The following is a 19,667-nucleotide window of genomic DNA, read 5'->3' on the forward strand; positions in this document are numbered from 1 at the left end:
TATTTTTACAGCTGTGTTTTGAACTGTTGGAATAAATCTGTGCTTTGCTAGGGAAATGCTAACAGAAGCTTAACTATAAAAAGGGTAATGGTTCTGCTATAATGCAGATTTATGTGAGCCACTGAATATGAAACTCAAACATCTCAGTCCCAAATGAACAAACTGTTTGGCTGCAGAAGCTTACAGTGCTTCTCCCTCCTCTTTGCTAATTTAATCCAACTGAATTACTCACTGTGGTGTGTTAGAAATGGCTGTTTCCTGAAGGCATTGTGCATAGAGAAAGCCTCCTGCAGAATGACTTGAAATAGAAAGGGGTTCAAAGTGGGGCTCTCTAAAGGAATTTCTCTTGGGTGGCCTGTCCTAACAAGGAGACTTCAAAAGAAACCAGTTAGCATCAATAAGCAACCTGTGTGCCAAAGTCTCTGAATTATGTACAGTGGAGGACAGGCGGGTGAAAGAGCCTTAGGTGACGCAGTATTCAAGGTGGGTGAACTTCACCCAGAAGTAAGATACAAAAAACTTCTCTACTAATGGCTCCATTTGTCTAGACCTCAATCCTTGCCAGATGGGCTGATGTAGGTCAGGACAAAGAGTACAACCACCAGGAAGGATTCAAGAAATCTGTCTCCTATTGAAAAGCTAATCCAGAGCAAAAGGGAATGTGCAACTACACTTAAACTATTTATCTTGAAGTAAAAAAAAAACCTGGACACAAAACAAGTCAGGGGAAAAACTCAAAGCTACAGCTCAAAGCTACTCAAAAACTACAGCTAGCTCCACCCTTATTTAACTTACATTTAAGAGAACGCAAGATTCTCTGATCCACTAGAGATTCAGCTACACTGTAACTTATAATAATTTTTAACACATTAAACAAGATTGAAAACTGTAGTGCAGACAAACAACAAATGTTTATGCTAGTTGTTTTTAAACTCTAGGTTTGTTGCTAGCCATTTTTAACCCTAGGATAGAATGTGACTTGTACCATATTTTTTTCTTTACCTACACTACAATTTACAGCATGTTAATATGCGATTACAAACTACAGTGTTGCCAAGTCTTTAATGATCGATTTGTTAAATGTCGATCAATGATGGGTTGAAACAACAGTACCACCTTTGGCTAACAATAGAAACTGTACACACACACACACCTCTCTGCCACTAGGTGTCATTCTTTTTTCATCAAGGAACTAGCACAGGTTTGGTAGGTCAGCCTCAAAGCTTTCTTGAAGTTCCGATCTTTGTAATTTAAGAAAGTTTAAAATGATCTTGTGGGCCAATGTTCGCATTTCTTCTGTTCATTCCAAGACACAGAAGTGTTTTAAAACTTGACAGCAAAGGAAAATAAAACAGAGAGGGAGCTATTTCACTCTAAAATAAAACAAATGTTTTTATTGCACATTTATAAAACCTGCAGTCCTATCAAATGGGAATTCTCTTCCCCATTTATTCAGAACATTTTGGTTTAAACAATTTTGTCTATTCAAATAAAACACAGACTGCCCTTAAAAAGTGTCCAACTGTGGTTCTCCCCCTCACTCTCCAGTACATTTTTACAAAAAAATACAAATATACACGCTTTTACTCTAACCTTAAGTGTCCAATGCTCAATTTTCTCATCAATAACCTTAGTGGAGGAGGAAATATTTTCAGATCCGAGAAGGGAATTCCCTTTAGGGATTTTGTTTTCTTTAACCAGTTACTGATCATTAGCACAGTGATATTGTATACAAGTCAATCTTTAAAATTAGGTTCCATCAAAGAACGCTATCATTATTTGCTTTTGTCTGTCTCACAAGAAGAGCCCTGCATATTTGTTTGGCAGTTAAAAAGACAAGAGACAACTTAACTTCCTGTTTGACTTCACTCAGCTAATATATGCAGCTGCACGCATGACTGCCTGCCTGTCTGCCTGTCTTACACACAGCGTTCCATCAATCCTCGCTGTCTCTCAGTCTCCCGACTCAGACTCCTGCCAGCAGTACTTTGCCAAGATCTGGATTTATAAGCTCTTTCAGCTAAGAATTTAGAAAGGTGTAGATGTGTTTGCTGGAACCAAGGTAATAAGTGTCACTGATTTGTCAATAAACCATTGTGCAGCTGTTGTCACTGTCCCAAACATTTTTTGAAAGTGGCAAGAAATGGAGAGACAATGCATTTTTTTGTTGTGGAGATGAGAAACAGCTGTTACTGCCAGCCATATATTGTGCTAGTGGTTCCTGCCCTTCGCATTCTCATTGACAATTGTATCTTAAAAGTTCAATACAATTTTTCATTCCTTTGTATCGACACCAAGAGCATGGTTTACATCTGGATATGAATCGTCTTTATCTACCTATTCTCCTCCCTCTCCCATTCAAATGCCATCTGACAGCAGGATACTACACCGATAGATGGGTTCCTATGTACCACATCTAGGGCTGGAAAGGTGGAAGTTTATTTGACAGTCACAGGTGCGGCCCCATGAATGGACTCCATCACGGCTGCGAAGCGGCTGCAGAGGTCATAGGGGGAGTTGGGCCGGATCTTCGGGGGTTCTTTTAGAATGACCACCTCTGCAGAGCAGTCCAGGAGCCTGGGGAGCAGTTCGCCCAGCTTCATTTGCAGGTTGGCTGTGGAGGAGGATGAAAGAGTCAAATGCACGGGAACAGGCAGTTACAAAAAAAGGCCAATCGCAGCAGCCTTTAGCGTTGTAAGGAAAAACCGTTGCTTGCTTTTTAGACAATTATCTACCATAGCCAAAAACTGCTCACCTCGAGCATACAGAGATGAGTATTGTTTTACGGAGGAGAGATTGTGTCATCCTAGACCAGACCTCTGGTCTATTTAAATCCTGTATCTTGTCTCTACCAGTAGCCAATACTGTATGGTTGACGGGGGAGGGGGTGGAGACACACCAAACTCCTCCCCTCCCTCCCCCTGACCTCCCCACACACACGTACACTATCGTACACTATATCACAACCTAGCTGCTTGGCAAACCAGTGATGTGAAGTTAGTAGGAATACAATTGGAGTGTGTTACCAGTGCCAGGCTTTCCTCAATCCAGGCCACTTTACATGGTCATCCCAAATCTAATTGCAAGGTTAGAGAATCTCAGATTTATGCACTATATCTAGTATAGGCTAGGCATTATTCAGTCCTTCATGAATGACTACCCTCCCAGTGCTGACCCAGCAAACTCCAACAACAGACAATGAGTCAAATTTGTAACCATCCGACAATGCAAAACCAAAAGCAGACACCCCCTTCCCTGAGAGTGATGGGAATGCAGCCCCAACAGAAGAACAAGCAGAACAGGGCACAGTCCTCTAATTGATGATGTACTGCAAAAATTAACCGGAACTGCTAATTACTGTACAAAAAATTGACACCTCACTGTCCAGTCAATGGGGGAATGGAAACATTTCTCCTGTGGGAGGACTGTTCCTGTCACATCAGGTGTTAGCAGAAACTCCGTGCCTATTTCAGCACTTGGCAGGCCAGCTCTCTAGTCGGTAATTAATTTGAGGAGTTCAAGACTTTCCAGGTGAATGTGCTTAAAATCATTACCACAACACCCTTTTCTTCTTCTGACAGAGTAAAAATCAACTGACTTAACCTAATCTACAAGCAATTTTACATGCAACATGAACAGGCTGGGGACAACAGACTTGGCCCATGCAACACAAAGAGAGATGGAAACGGCTGAGTTCTGCTCCTTTCAAATCTCAAGTTTCATTGTTTGGGATTCCATTACATGGAGGAGTTTATAAGAAGGCCAAATTTGGGGAAGTCAAACTGCTAGCAAATTTCTCCAGCTTTCTACTTTGCAGCAGCATTTTGAGAACAATCCTCCATATTTTTACCTCACTTTCCTGTAGCAAGTTTACCCTCTGCTGGTTAAAATGAGCAGTGTTAAGAGTCTCAACTCTGTTCTCTTACCCAGCCTGAGAGGAGTCATGGCAGCTTAACTTCAGCACATGAAAGGAAATGCAGAACAAACGCAGTTATCCCAAACTGAAATTCAGACCCAGAATGACCAGCATCTCCTCACTACACTCTGGGTCTAATGGGCAATTCATTGCAAAGCCTCTTCAAAGCTTGACACAGCTTCCCCCATCCCTTCCTCAAATCTGTTGGATACTGTACATGCATTTGTAGTTATGAAGCTGTACACAGCTAGAAAGAGTTCCTGTCAGTGTGTCTCATTTCCAGCATGAAGTCAAACTGCATCACATACCAACTACATGATTAGAAGCACAAATGCACCCAGTCAGTTTAGAACCTTTTCTCTCTCATCTTACAGGTTAGCATTCATATACAAAGCAACAAAATCGCTAATGTTAGCGTGTCAGTGAAATCACACTGGCTGAAATGCAGGTTAAAGTGCTGATCGCAAAGGACAGATGAGACCAAGGTACCTATTTCACATATTTTAAAATCATTCACTTCTTATTATTTCAATGGCCAGGGATCTATTTTCTGTAGCTGTAGGACAAACAACAATCAAATTGTCCTATTAACACATTTCACTCTAAATATGAGCACGTTTTCGGGCATAAGTCCAGTCACAAATGCCCAGATATGCTACATATATAGGGCAAATCCTAAGAATGCTAGGAAGGATTTTAAATAGGCAATAAAGCCCTTTTCTAGTTTAGACCTATGGGAACATCCTGACCACTCAGAACATAGGATTTTAAGGGAAGCAAGCAAGTCAGCAATTCCCTACCATCCATGTCTTCTTGTCCCAGATAAGAGCACCAGCGGTTCCTCATGACCTCAATGGCATCCAGGTCATCCTTGGAGATGTCATTATTGATAATGAGGTGCATACAGGGGATGATCAGCTCATTCAGGATGTTAATACCCTCCAACACATCCGCCTCCGCATTGCTTACAAACAAAGCCGCTGCCATTTCATTCAGCTTCTGTGGGAGAATCAGGGGTCACAGACATTTGAAAAAGCCCTGACTTCAAAGCATGAACAGGCTCCTAGGAAAGCTGCACACGACCCACGCCTCTTCTACCTGATGGGTATGTATGGAACGCACACAGACTAACGAGAGCTGCATGTGTGCACCAAGAGAACGTAACCCTTAGAACAGTGGTCCCCACATTTTTTGTGGTCACCCCCCGACTTGAGCCGCGCCTGAAAGAGGGGCCGGGGCCATGGTTGGGAGTGGAGCCGCAGCCGAAATCAAGGGCACAGCTAGGGCCACGGAGCCACAGAAATAGCTGCAGCTGGGGATGGGGCTGGGTGGCGCTCCCTCCCTACTCCTTGTGGGACTGGCCCAGACCCCGCCACACCCTCCCTTCCCCCCAGCCCCCGAATGTGGGCACACCCTACAGTTTGGGGACCACCACCTTAGAAGGATTAGATCAGAGAGAACATATTGCTCCAGAATTAGCTCTAAAATATACAAATAATTTTGGCTTTGAGAGGCTACGATTCAGATCCAGAAACACCAAATGGATTTCCTGAAATCCAAACTCTATCACTTCAGTGAATTTTGCTTCCTAGATTTTCATATTAGTGCTGGCACTTGGGAAGGGGTAGATGCCATGATAATAGGTGCCTTAGATATAATTACGCTGGCCTCAGCAGCCAAAATAAAGCAGGAACTAAAAATAAGTCTCAGTCTGCTGTTGCTTATTCCTTCCCAAGGAAAGCCACGTCACCTAGTGCCCAGCAAAACACTTTGACTGGTTACAAAGGAAGAGGTGATGCTGGCTCCCCACAGGGAGGGAAGAGTAGATATTGCTCTTTGTGAAAAGCAAATGGCTGGCATCCAGCCCCTCCCCTTAATGACAAGCTCTACTACAGTGTCTGTAAGGAGGTGCATGATACATTTGTCTCTTTGGGCAACCTGGAGTGAAGAGACCATGTTCAGATGTGAACTGAAATCAATGAGCTAGAAGGATTGAGTATTTAAGGCTAACCAGTCTACCACTGAGATTGTTCACTTTCAATTTAAGACTCAAAAGATACAAACCAAGAGGCATTTTCTTCTGTACAAAGCGATCAGTGATTCATCCACCCCTCTGTTGGGTCCTTTCATCAGCAGCGTGGTGTTACTTTGGTAGGCATACACCAGGTAGGTCAGTGCTTCCTGGTACCTTGGAGGAGGAGAAGGGTGTTAGTAGTCCAACACACCAGTTGTCACACATTCCAAAAGCTGCAGTCAAGCTGTCCACCCAGGCCAGATTCCCCACTTCCTCCCCAACAGAGACAAACACTTCACCTTCATTAACAGTGTTATTTTCTCCCTTCTCTCTTTTTCATTCATCAAACCTCTCAAGCGCAGCCCCCATACTAGGCAGGTTTGCATTCCGAATGCCTCAGGGACACTTTGGCACTCTGGTTTCAACCCCAATAGTTAGACTCTGGTCCAGATTTCCCCTGGTTTCAATGGGAACTTGGAGATGAAAGGCACTATTAGATGTTTGGAGAACAGTATTTTTTTTTCGAGACTCCAGGGTTATATTTAGAGCTGGTCGAAAAAATCTGATGAAACACGTTTTCATCAGAACTTGCCAGTTCATCTAATTCTAAACGTTTTGTGAGACTGTTCAATTTCAACCAGGCTCCGATGGAGAACTCTCTGACCCGCCTGATTTCCTGCCAGCTTACCCGCCTGCTGGACTGCCTCGGAGTCGAGGACCCCAGGATTTTCATGACTCCAGCAGCCGGCCAATCAAGAGCCAGGGCTTGGGATAGCTCAGTGGTTTGAGCATTGGCCTGCTAAACCCAGGGTTGTGAGTTCAATCCTTGAGGGGGCCATTTAGGGATCTGGGGCAAAAAAAAAAATTGGGGATTGGTCCTGCTTTGAGCAGGGGGCTGGACTAAATGACCTCCTGAGGTCCCTTCCAACCCTGATAGTCTATGAATTCCAAAACTTTGAGTTTACATTCCAAATTGGTACAAACCAAATTCTGAAATACCAAAATCCTCCGTGAAAGGGAATTATCTTTCTCCATTCAGATGTCTATATGGTATACTGGTTGCAGTATGGGGGGAAAAAAGCCCAGCTTTTCAGGTCAAAGTTCCAGGGACCTCTGTCTCTACACAGGAATCAAATTGTAATGAGAGTTTCATTTTCACCCAGCTTTCCCAAGAGCCAAGCAGTAATGGCAGTTAGTGCACTAAGTCCTCTCCAAGGACCAGAATGTAAAGTTCTGCTCATGGAAAACAAGCTGGGAACCGTGTAAGAGGCCATATCACAAAACCACCTATTAACTCAGCACAATAGTTACACTCTGGCTCAAGGTGAGCTCTGAGCCTGTACAGCAAGGAGTATCAGCAGGAATAAAGTACCTTGGGAAAAGCACAAGGGGCCCCAAATTGCGATACTTAGGGGTGCTGCATGTGCAAGGGGTACTAGCAGAGAAGCAGGCACTTTTAGGTATCAGTTACCCCATAGCTTCATCCAAAATATAATTAAATTAAACCTACTTTCTATTCTGGTAGAGTTCCAACCCTGTCAGCAGGTAAACAGACACCTTGCGAAATAAACTGTAGTCTTCATGCCATTTCTGTTTAGGGTAACAGGAAATATTACAGGTTAGCCAATAACATGCTTTCATGTACATGTGTGTCTGGGACAAGTCCCCCAACCCCAGCAAAACCTGGTATGTTAGCTCATTTAGCCTCTGGCACGGAGTGCTCTTACAGGGACATGAACTCACTCAAGCTCAGGGCAAGTTCCCAACATCCCCTTTGCCTCCCCAAACAGCTCAAGAACACATTCACCAAAACAGATGAGTCTCTGGCAGTGTTTAACTCCACACTGAGAGCACCAAATGAGTCCTCTAGAACAAGTGTGAAAACACAAACAGCTGATGCTCTGTTGGGGAGTGCGGGCGAAGAGGTTAGCCACATGGCTCCCATTCTGATTATATAGACTGACTGTTCCAGGAGCAAGTTAAAGATCCCACTGTACCTTTCAAAAAGGATAGGGCTCAACTGAAACCCCTGTGTCCTGGTCAGCACTCCTTGGGAAACAGCTCCTAATGCTTCTGACTATATAACTGTTACCAACGGGTATGTAATAGTTGCTGTGTTTGTTTGCACAGTCAGTGCGCTGCCACTGTCTTGCTCACTGCTTTGGGACACCTCCAGCACTAAGGAATTAGAGAAAAGGAAAAAGTTCTAGTCCCTTACCTTATACTCCTCCATATTCACATCATCAGGGCCAATCTCCTTCAGCTTAGCTCGTGCTACTTGCATAATGCTAATTGACCTGCTCAGTGCAACAGACAGAGACATTAGAGAACGGCGAAGCTACGGAATCCCAAATAAGAAAGTCATGATATTGGATCCCCTGGCACAAACCTTTCATCATAGCTGAGGTTTCTATCTGCAAACTGCTCCAGGAGGGTCCGCTCCACTACCTGCTTGGGAGCACTGTTCTGCAAGAAGTAGACGAGCACGTGCTGCAGCCGGGGGTCATTGTGAGGGGCTGGGGTCTCTTTGGCCAGCAGATACAGTCTGGAGTACTCTTCATGGAATGCCTATCAAAGTCAAGCAAATGCTAAATGACTATTCTTTATTATTGCTGCACACTGAATTTGAAACCTGCAGTGGAAAGGTTGATTATAAGGCTATAACTGTCCTGTAACTTAGCAGGATTCGGTGCAGAGATGTCTAACTTACATTAGCTGGCAATTGCCTAGGGTATCTTCAATTAGACACACAGTTCCTACAGTTCTAGCCCAGAAGGGACCATTAGATCATCTAGTGTAACCTCCTGTATGTGATATATATTATATATCCTCCAGATAACCCTATGCTGAGCCCAATAACTTCAGTTAAACTACAAGAGACTACACTGTTGTGTGCTACAGGCAGAGAACAGGAGAAACCGAGGTGCCACCAATGCACAAGGCCCCTCTGATGGCAGGGAACTGAGTAGGTGAGATAGGCTCAGGTGATCCCAGCAGGCAAACCACACCCCATAATGCAACAAAAAGCGAAACATCCCCAAAGGTGCCTGCCAGGCTGGCTGGGGTCAGAAATGAATTTTTCCCCCAAATAAGGTGATCAGTATGACCCTGGGCATGTGAGCAAGACACACTAGCCAGGCTTCTTCAAGGATTTTCTATACCAAGTCAGAGCACAGTTCCACCCAACTGATATACCATCTCCACTATATAAAGATGGATGAATCATATCAATCTATGCCTTAAACAAAAACATCACCTTTAAAAAGAGAACCCAAGGGAGGTAGGCACTGGCTCCACTGACTTTCAATGGAGTTGGGTGCCTAACTCTCTTAGGCATTTTTGAATATCCCAGTCCAAGTGCTCATTTTAAGGAACCTGTGTTAAAATGTGAGAGGAACAAGAATGCAGCTGGCAAAATGTTACTCTGAGCAATAATACATGATAGACAGTAAACCAAAAGCCCCATCCGATGTTCGTTCTCAATTGCAGTTGCAGAAAGCCACTGGTGTGATTTATGACTACCAGAAGCCAGTAGGATGGTAGAATGAGTGAATTTTCCTAAGCCCTCTTGTTATTTAACTTCAGTTGTTTGTCTACAATGTCTAGCCCAAACTAGCAATGACTTGCTCTCTGGTCAGGATTATTTACCATTTTCTAGTCCCTTTTCCCATTGCATAAGCTCAGGAGGACATATTTTACAGAAATTCCTACAGTAAGTGTGTATATTTATGGCCCAAATTTAATTACACACTATATACAGCCTGGTTATGACTAAAATTTAATTTGTATTTTCGGGTGATAATTATATTGAGCACTTATATAGTACCTTCCATCCAAGGGCTCCAAAGTGCTTTTCAGACATAATTAAACCTCACAAGCTCCTGTGAGATATGTATGGTAAGTATCATTTTTGCACTTGGGGAGAGAGAGAAGTGGAGTGATTTGGCCAAGGTCCCACAGCAAGCCATGATCAGAGTTGAGACAAGAACACAAGTCTCTTAACTTTCAATCCATTGCTTTAAACAGACTATGACAAATGCACATGCTTAACTTTACTCAAGGGCTGCACTGACTAATGTGACTGTGCGTTAAGTGTTTGCAGCGTGTGGACTTACACTACCTTCCGAAAGTGCCCACCCTCACCTCCCATTTTCATTAGATATAAACACTGTGGGGTTGTTCACTTAAATGGACTAACAATAGGTCTACTCTGGTCCAAAATGCAGGCTTGGGAAGGGGGAAACAACAAATTTTCCAAACCTAGGACTACCAGAAATATTTCTATATTATTTGCCTTAGATTCCAACATTTGTGTGTGTGCATGCATGTTTCAAACAAAAACATTCTGTGCAACCTAAACACTGCAATCTTGTGCTCAAGCATGAGACGTGGAAGGCAAATCAGAGTTTTGAAAATCTTTCAGTTCTTGCAGTCTAAGGGGTTATCTGTAACACAAGAAAGGATGCTTATAAAATGTAATGGTTTTAGCCTGACAATCTCTCTTTAGTCCTCTTAGAACAAGTAATGGAGTGGATAAACAGAAAGGTGGAATAGAAAAAAAAATCTTAGCTGAAGAGAAACTGCACAGGAAGAGAGAGAAGTGGCCCACTCACATCTGTAATATGTTGAAATAGCATGCATTTCTCACTGAAGATGTCAGACTTGTGTGTTAAGAGATTTTTAAAAAGGAAAATAAAAGGGTACCTTAACAAGCCCTGCTTCAGACCCATCCCGGTCAAATGTCTGACGGGCTTTAGCAATAGCGAGGATCACACCCTGCATGGCTGGGCTAAGCATCACCTACCACAAGAACAACAAAAAACCCACACACAAAAACAGAGAGGAATAGAAGAAAAGCTGTAGTGATAAAAGAAAAAAGTACAAAAAAGGTAAAGTTTTAAAGAAAAGTTGTCCAGACCTGAATGGAGATAGGGCAACCCAGAGCTGCCATTTGACTACAAATTTAATTTTACTGTCATTATGTGCAAGTCCATCTCTTGCATGCACTGCCCATGCTGCTACAGATGTTTGAACCCTTCACTGTGCCACCCCAACTACTCCTCCTGCACTCTCTTTCCCCCCAAAATCATCAGTAAGTGAAAATATAGAGTCTTGCATGGTGTCAAGTATCAGGAGGTAGCCGTGTTAGTCTGTATCCACAAAAACAACAAGGAGTCCGGTGGCACCTTAAAGACTAACAGATTTATTTGGGCATAAGCTTTCGTGGGTAAAAAACCAAGTGGCTTTTTTACCCACAAAAGCTTATGCCCAAATAAATTTGTTAGCCTTTAAGGTGCCACTGGACTCCTTGTTGTTTTTGAAAATACAGAGCACACGCAACATGACTGGGGAGAACCTTGCAAAACTACCGTTTAACATGAGAGCAACGCCTGAGGCAAAACATTCCACTGTACTTCCATTACAACACAAGTGTATATTTAATGCGATCAGGTCACATCCAGCTCAACAGATGGAGCTATTGCATTGATAAAATCCGTGAGACAAAACATAAATGTTGGTTTACGCAAAGGACAATGCTAAACCCACACCAAACCCTAAAAATGCCCATGTAAACTAATTGTCTGAACAAATTAATTCTCTTGCAGACAGATTTGTGTAGCTGATATGCAATTACAGTCTAGTCTTAGAAAAAAGACTGTGAAAATTTTTTAGGTGTCTGATGTGGTATACTGAGCCCCATCATAGGGCTCTTTCAATTGCCAGAATCAGATAACAGTACCTGTGATTGGAAAAGTTACACAGCATTGACTGTATGACATTGTCAGCTGACAATTATGATGATTATGTGAAAAGTAGAATGAAAGCCATTGACAACTGGGTGAAAAAAAAAAAGTACAAAAGCCACCTTGTGAAGCCAGACGCCCTAGAAACACCTTAGATATGAGTGACAGGAAGGAAAGGAAGGAGAGGAAGAGGACTTAAAAAAAGTGGGAGCAGATCTACTGAGTAAGAAGATGAGTGTGTGTGTTTTTACAGAGTCACTTTTCTGACAACTTTTCAAATAGTTTTAAAAAGTAAATTACTAAACAATTGGACCCAACCTCTCTGCTTACTAGAGAGGGAAAAATATACTTGAACGACACACAGTTTCATGGCAAAACCACTACTCGCCACAAATCGTCAGAAAGCCCCAAAGCAACCCACAACTGCAGAGATTAATGCCAGAAAAATAACTAGCTCCTGCACTGGGCTCTGTACCTCCTCATTATATCCATCTGCGTCAGATCTAACCAGAATCTTCCCCACTCTGGGGATCTCCACTTCAGAGACCTGTGAGCTAGGCTGGGCAGCAGACTCTGTCCCTTTAGCATCTTGTTGCTGTTCTGACTGAACTGTAAGGGCTGTTTCTCTCAGCTGGGCCTTTGTTGGTTCTGCCTCCTCTGGCTGTGGCAGCAGAAAGAGGAGAAAGAGAATAAGAAACACACAAAAAGCTAAAACCAAACAGGAAAGTAGAAAGGAGTTGGGTTAAATGCAGCAGTGCTACAGAATTATAAGCAAGTGAGAGACAGAGGTCTGTTAACACAGAGATGCAAAAACAGCTGGCTGCTGCAGGGTCCATGTTCCAGAGTTCTCACCTCATACAGAGCAGCCTCTACACCATTCTTCTCATAGGCATCAGCTGTATTTGCAATGGCCTGCGCTGTCTGGTCCTTTGCAATCCTGGCATGTTCGGAGGACAGCGAGCGTATGCTGTGTTCACAGCCTGACGATGGATCTGATTGGAAATTCAGAGAGATGTTAACATTCAATAATGTCACCAGGAAGGCACAAATCCAAATGGAAGAGAGGAAATTGGTAAATAGGATGGCTGCATGGTACTGTACCGTAGTATTTACCAGGCACAGTGACCAATGTTCTGCCCCATTGTTAACCCATGAAACTCCACTTTCTAACCTTGTAATTGGTTGCAGCCTCCTTTGTTATGGAAGAGCCAACTCAATTTTCCTCACACACAACTCAACTCTTGGGTAACGTTCCAGAAAAGACAACATTTCGAATGACAGGTCATTCAATGTAAACGCTACTAAGGTGTATCTACACTACAAACAAGCTTCCCAGCCCAGGGAGACAGATTCGGGCTAGTGGGGCTCAAGCTAGCACACTAAAAATAGCAGTGTGGATGTTGTGGCTTGGGCGGCAGCTCAGTCTCTCAAGTTTACCTGACCCCCGGGTCTGAGCTTGGGTGGCTAGCGCAATTTTTAGTACACTAGCTCACGCTCCATTAGCATGAATCTGTCTATGTGGGCTAGAAGGTTTGCTCCCAGCTGCAGCATAGATGTACTCTATAATACCCGATCAAGCAAAGCACTTCATCAGAAAAATAGTCAAACTGAAGTCAATGGCACTACTCGTGTTTAAAGTTAAACACGTGCTTAAATGCTCTGGCAGATTAGGGCCTCACGTTTTTGTACACAGCTCAACAGACCCTGAGCTCAAGGGTCAGTATCTCACACATTTTGCTGGTCAGAAAACAATTTTGTGGCCTCAGAGGACAGAATTATGGACTACACATGGCAGAAAATCTGAATCATTTGGCAAACTGTGATGCACAACCCCAATTTTACATCACATTTGATTCTGGAGTTTGAAATTTAATCCCAAGGGAGACAAATTAATGAATTATCTCTCTGCACTTTCAAGAAATTCTTCTTTACCTCCTGTCCTAAAACATGAAATGCTGCTGTGTACCATTAAACAGCACGACTGCACTTCAATGGCAATATTATACACAACCACATTTGTGAAGCTCAGTGAGACTCATGCTATAAAAGATTGCTGTAATGGGTGGTCTCCCACCCAAGAGGTGAACATGTCAACTTTCTACAATAAACACACAAAATATTAATATAATTAAATCAAACTGAGATTAGATCATTGCCGTGCGCTGAATGTAAAACAGGATATGATCACACTTGATGGCATGTCTATAGCTATGCAGATATCAGCACATCGCATGATAGAACATTAGCTTTTTCTGCTGATATGATGGGAATTCAGCAATTGAGCTTAGTTGGTAGCTTTTCCAAGGTGTTCAAAATTGTTATGAAAAGCTCAGATAATGGTGGAATTTATTACAGGGAAGTTATTGTAGAGACATGGAACACGATCGGCAAACACACTGATCTTGTGTTACCTTGTCCTGATTCAGAAGTGAAATCCTGAGATTCAGAAGTAGTTGAAGGCTCTATCTGAGGGATCTTGCAGGATTGCTCCTGTTCCCATTCCTCCACCTCCTGTTCAAGCCTCCAGTTGTCCTCTTGTATGTAATTCTGGAGTTCAGGTGGCAGAAGTTCTATTTCTTTCTGAAACTGTCCTGTCTCTGCATCACCATCATCATCTGGAGAAAAGCAAGATTTTTTAGTTAGCAATGAAACACACAGCAGCAAGATAATACTGCTGCAAACGAGGAATATCTAGAAACATTACAGAAGATTGATCAAATGGTTTGGAAAAATAAAGAAGGAAAAGAATATTTTTTCCTGGAATTTGAATTCAAGATGCTCCATAAACAAGTACAAGAAGATGGTAGGTGGTCAGTTCTTTGGGCAAAGGACCGTGTTTTTGTTCTGTGTTTATACAGAACCTAGTACAATAGGGTCCTAGTCCATGACTAGTGCTCCTCTGCACTACGGTAATACAAACAATAACTAACCATGGAAAGGTACATTTCTGCATGGCGCACCTGGGCTCAGTAAACCCACTCAAAGTAACAATCAGAGCTGAGAGAGGGCATAGATGATTTCTCTTTACCAGAGGCTACCATAATGCTACAGATGGGGCTTAAAATGACAATAACTAGAAAACTTGGAGTTCAGCTTAAAACTCTACACTTCCACCACTACATGAAATCCAGCGGTAGGAAACTGCAAGGATTCCAGGTAGTGAGTGATTTTATACAGGTACTGAAATATCTAGGAATAATGAGACACTGGATAATAATGGTATTTCAGCTGTATAGTACCGCTTAAGAGAAGAACATACTTAGGAGTATATCTAATACCGAATGATAATGCCCTATCCCAGATTCTTTCCTTTATAAAAATATTTAAAAGCACAAGGATCTTTAAAAGCACTAAATGTCTATTAAGTCTCATTAAAAGCATAGGATGGGTTCATTTTCGAAACTGAAATGTCAGAGCACGAGGAAGACAAACAAGAACCTGTTTCAGCTTCCGCATTCCCATTAACTAGATTCTCCAATGACTATTGCTGCATTGTTTGCTTCTATTATATCAAAATGAGCCATGTATGAAATTATTAGGCTCTTCTAGATGGCCAACAGCTGTACGATGCCACATGTATGATAATGCTTGCAAGTAGCTGCTTATACACTCATGCATTGTAAACACACAATTACAAGGATCAGTTATCATTAGTGATAATTCATCTCAGGCACAGAAGGGACGATACGCTGCATAAGCAACATGCACTGGATGTGCTGTGTATATTATGCTACCACTATCTATCAGAAGCCAAACCAAAAAGCAGGGTATAAATGGCCAGGCCAAAGTAGGAAACATTCTGTTTGATCTTATAAATGATTTGCCAACTGCACACACACACACAATGAGAATGCCAGAATACAGGCAAACTGAAATACAAAGACAAATGCAAGACTGGACATTTATATGGATAAGAAGAATAGTTACAGTTAATGCTAAGAAAAAACCTGAAGCATGAGGTTAAGACAATCTCCAACAATTAGGGATTAGGACATCCTTAATTTAATGGGGGACAGATTAGCCCACATATGCCTGCTGCAAGGTTTCTTTTACCTTCCTCTGAAGCACCTGCTCTGGCGACTGTCAGAAAGACAGGATACTAGGATAGATGGACAAGGGGGCTGACCCAGTATGGCAATTCCTATGAGCCTACATTAACCAAGCTATTTGAAACAATACTTTAGTATCAACCCAAAAGGTCTGAACAAGTGCTCACTTGGGCTGGTGAATCAAGCACAGGCAGGACAGGAAACATCTCACTTCACATATCTGTTTTGCTTCCAACTCCCTCTTTGGCCATGGCCAAATTAAAATCCCCTTTGTCACAGCTTCCCCATCCACAGAACAGGGATAACACTTACCAGTGTCATAGCGGAGTTGAGCAGGTTAATGATCAGTCAATGCTATGAAGGCAACACATACTACACAAGTGACTAAGTACTACCTGCAGCTTTGGTTCCAGTACCTGCAACAAAGTAGGACAGCTTATCATTGATGTACATAAGACAGTAGGCACTGGCATTCCTCAGGCCTCCATATGAATCTCTCTCCAGTTCTTCCCAGGATGATTCTGTCACAGAGATGTCATTGAATTTGAGCCAGCTCTTCCGGGGCTGGTCATATATGTAGGCCCAGTAGTGACCAGCATTTGCTTGGCCCTCGTGAACCAGGACGGCATGCAAGCGATAAGGAACCTGAAAATTCACATGAACAGGATTTCCAGGCTTATCTTTAATGGATGAAGTAATCGAAAAATCTATGAAGACATTCACAGCTGTCATATGCTTAAAAATTATCCATTTGTACATTTGACTGCCTAATGCAAACAGATTCCCTTCCCCTTGATGAGCTCAGCTTAAAAACACTTCTATCCACTACCACCGTGTCACTATGACATCCGAAGCCTGACCACCCCACTGGTATCCAAACCTGTCAAATTAATTTTATGTTCCATGTGTGGAAGTCATCATATCTCATCTAAATTATTTAATGAGTTTCTTACTACTGAGGCTCTTTTTAAAATGTTTGCCAGAGACCCATGATGTACCAGACACAAGTTCTTCTGGTTTCTATTGCTGGGGCAAAAGATAATTGGAACTTCGAGCCAAGCCCCCTTGCATTTGCATTAAAATCTGAAACAAAAATTCTCAAGCAATCAGCCTGGCTGCCTGTAACAGAGCCCTGTGTCTGGCACACAAAGTATTTTCAGGATTAAAATTGGAGCAGCATCCCACAAGTGTTTGTTGCATATATTTTTAAAAATACACTTCCTACAGTGGCTTTGATTCTCTGAACACACCTCTGTAATTCCAAACTCTAAGATTACCTGCACTGCTATGTGGTGACAGAACGTATTGCAAAGTACACTACCCAAAGACCCGCTTCTCACATCAGAGAGAATAGTCTAGGCTGATAACCAAAACCCATCCAAAAATAATGCCCTCTCTGTAGAGTCTACTCGGAGGACGGTAGTTCCCAAGGTCCTTCCCGCCCAAAGTATCTGAGTGACACGGATCAGAGGATACTTCATCACTCTCAGATCTTGGGAATCTAACACAACTCTGAGGACACCAGTGTATAATTTTCAGATGCCTGTTCAACCTATGCTTCCTGTTCTTTGATACAGAAACAAATGAATCCAAGAAGAGCCTGGGACTCTCAGTAACTGGCTGCTCTACTCGCAGGTAAAGATTCAGAGACCTCATGCCCTGGTGGATGCAAGAAGTTCTTTTGCAGATAGGCTCAGACTCAAAACCACCAGGCTCTTTCTCCAATAGATCAGAGACCTCTCAGGCAAAGACTTAGGCGGCCCTCTTGGTCTGACAAAGTCCCATCCTGCTTATGTGGGCCCAAGATCCAGGCTCATTCCTAGGCCACTTCTTGCTGGAAAGCCTTTATTATCTGTTTGCAGTATTTACTGGCAATGCAGTTCCTGGCTGGTGGGCAGATGGAGCAATTGCCTATCTAAGGTGTTATATACATTGCAACGCATCCACAGTGAAGGTGACTTGATAGAAATATTAGGTCAAGGACAGAAGTCTTGAAATCTGAACACTTTTCCCAGGCACAGAAAATTTAATTGTCAGAAAAAATCCAAACACAAAACAAGAAAAAGCTAATGACAATCCCTTTTTTAAAACTCTAATCCTAATACAGGGAGAGGACTAGGTTCTGCATCCATTGAGGCTGAAAAGCACAGAAATGAGACAGTTGGCAGTGGAGGAGTTTCTGGACTCTTGGTTCTAGAAAACTGGAAGAGAGCTCATTCCCACACTACCTCTCACCCCATCCCCAACAGCTTTGAAACAGGTCCAGTCACCAAGTAGCAGGGCAAGAGATCTCACATCAGGTATCTACTGAGAAGGTGTCATGTAAGTAGGTAGAACTACAAAGTGCGATTCAGCAGAGAGAAGAATTCTGAGCCCTAAGCCAGGCCATCTTGCACCGAGAAGTCAGCTATCTACAACCGAGACCACACAAAGGGGCTAACCTGTTACATACTAACGGGAAAGGGCAGCGAAATAAAGGTTAGCATTTACCTCAGTTTTCATCAAGAAAGCTAGAGGGGAAAAACACTGACACTATTTCTTGAAAATCCTTAAATTTTTTAAAACAAGATTTTCCTGGGGAATTTTTGAAATATGCTAACGCAGAAAAAGTAAACTGACCACCAACAACTTGGATTTCACTTTAGACAATGGACATTGTTCAACTGGTAAACATAGTAGAGCATGACTACCCTGCTACTCTGCAGTGACATGGGGAGTTCATCCTTCAGGGTCTTTGACCAATCCAGATATCTATGACTCAACAACATTCATCTTAGCATGTGCAGGTGCCCAAGTGCTAATGGAAGAAACGGACAGTGACAAGTGTTTATCTAAGATTATATTAAATGCATTATATTCAGTTTGTTTTTAGGTTCATGGATCCTATTATTCACCTACTAAGAACACCATTCTAAATAAGTTATTTCCCTCCTCAGAAAGGCATGTGTTTCATTTCAAAGTGAACTTGGCAAAACATTTAGATAGACACACCCTTCCTACGTACATGCATGCAATTTCTCCTAATATTAACGTGACCTATAGGCACACACCAGCAGAACTATATCATTTTAATGAGCCCCTATATGAAAACCTAACAAAGCCACACTTCCTACCTGACGGAGGACAGGGTCACCATACATTTGACCAATGGATTGATTGATTCTGGTAATACAGTCCTTGAGATCTATTGAGAAGAACAACACTGATCATCAACTTTGTTTAGATAGTGCCCCCTTGATCCCAAACACATGGCAGCACAGAGGTACTCAGAACACAGGCCCATGCCTTCCCTTGGATACAGTCATGCAGTTACTACCACAGAAGTTAATGGAAAGTTGTGCATGCTTATCCTGTGATAGACCAGGGCCCTGTCACATGACATATAAGGATATTTCTATACTAACGTCTGAAAAGCAGCCACCTCTGGGGTGGAGCATGGTTCAGGAGTTATCTAGCTGAAGCTACCAGAAGGAATTTAGATTAGCAAAAGGCTGAAATGCACGATAAATACTTGGGGCCAACCTTGGATGTCCTGCTCAATCTCGCTCCTCCATCGCTGCAGGCACGTCCTAACTAGGCTCATCTCCTCCTCTGTGACCACACGAGGAGCTGGGCATTCAGGCATTTCAGCTGGTAAACAGGAGGCCTGGGGAAGTTTGCTCATTAATTCTTGCTGGGCTGGAGGGTTTATCAGAGTGGATGCTGCGCCTTCAGTGTTCTCAGTATTTTCTGTTTCTAATACACTATGAAGCAAAAGCCACATACTGATGGACACATCATTCAGGCTGCTGTTTCCAGAGAGCATATGCAAGTTCACATAGCTTTAAAAAAATATTCAAGATCTGAACAAGCAAGTTTCCATCCCAGATGATGCCAGGCTTAGACTTATTCACTAGTCAGGAAACAGTTTGGCAGCCTATAAGCTTATTAAAGTGCAGTCACTT

The 19,667-nt window shown here is 42.7% G+C and overlaps 1 protein-coding gene across 5 annotated transcripts in view; it reads right to left on the minus strand.

Moving 5' to 3' along the window:
* Nucleotides 1-1,368: 1,368 nt before the first annotated feature.
* Nucleotides 1,369-19,667, minus strand: part of USP28 (ubiquitin specific peptidase 28) — a 42,055-nt gene continuing 23,756 nt past the window's right edge. For 2 of the 5 annotated variants that reach the window (XM_074936905.1, XM_074936909.1), the window contains 13 exons: nt 19,246-19,466; nt 18,837-18,907; nt 16,140-16,368; nt 14,086-14,289; nt 12,527-12,666; nt 12,150-12,335; nt 10,635-10,730; nt 8,320-8,498; nt 8,149-8,227; nt 7,441-7,520; nt 5,981-6,104; nt 4,717-4,915; nt 1,370-2,614 (listed from right to left, as the gene is read on the minus strand). In XM_074936905.1, coding sequence (XP_074793006.1) covers nt 2,439-2,614; nt 4,717-4,915; nt 5,981-6,104; nt 7,441-7,520; nt 8,149-8,227; nt 8,320-8,498; nt 10,635-10,730; nt 12,150-12,335; nt 12,527-12,666; nt 14,086-14,289; nt 16,140-16,368; nt 18,837-18,907; nt 19,246-19,466 — 1,984 coding nt within the window. In that variant the 3' untranslated portion in view covers nt 1,370-2,438. Of the gene's footprint in view, nt 2,615-4,716; nt 4,916-5,980; nt 6,105-7,440; nt 7,521-8,148; nt 8,228-8,319; nt 8,499-10,634; nt 10,731-12,149; nt 12,336-12,526; nt 12,667-14,085; nt 14,290-16,139; nt 16,369-18,836; nt 18,908-19,245; nt 19,467-19,667 lie in introns of all 5 variants that reach the window. The other 3 variants (XM_074936908.1, XM_074936906.1, XM_074936907.1) reach the window with 3 other exon arrangements.

The sequence above is a fragment of the Natator depressus genome, chromosome 22, assembly GCF_965152275.1.
Source record: "Natator depressus isolate rNatDep1 chromosome 22, rNatDep2.hap1, whole genome shotgun sequence".
In the NCBI taxonomy this organism is placed as follows: domain Eukaryota; kingdom Metazoa; phylum Chordata; order Testudines; family Cheloniidae; genus Natator; species Natator depressus.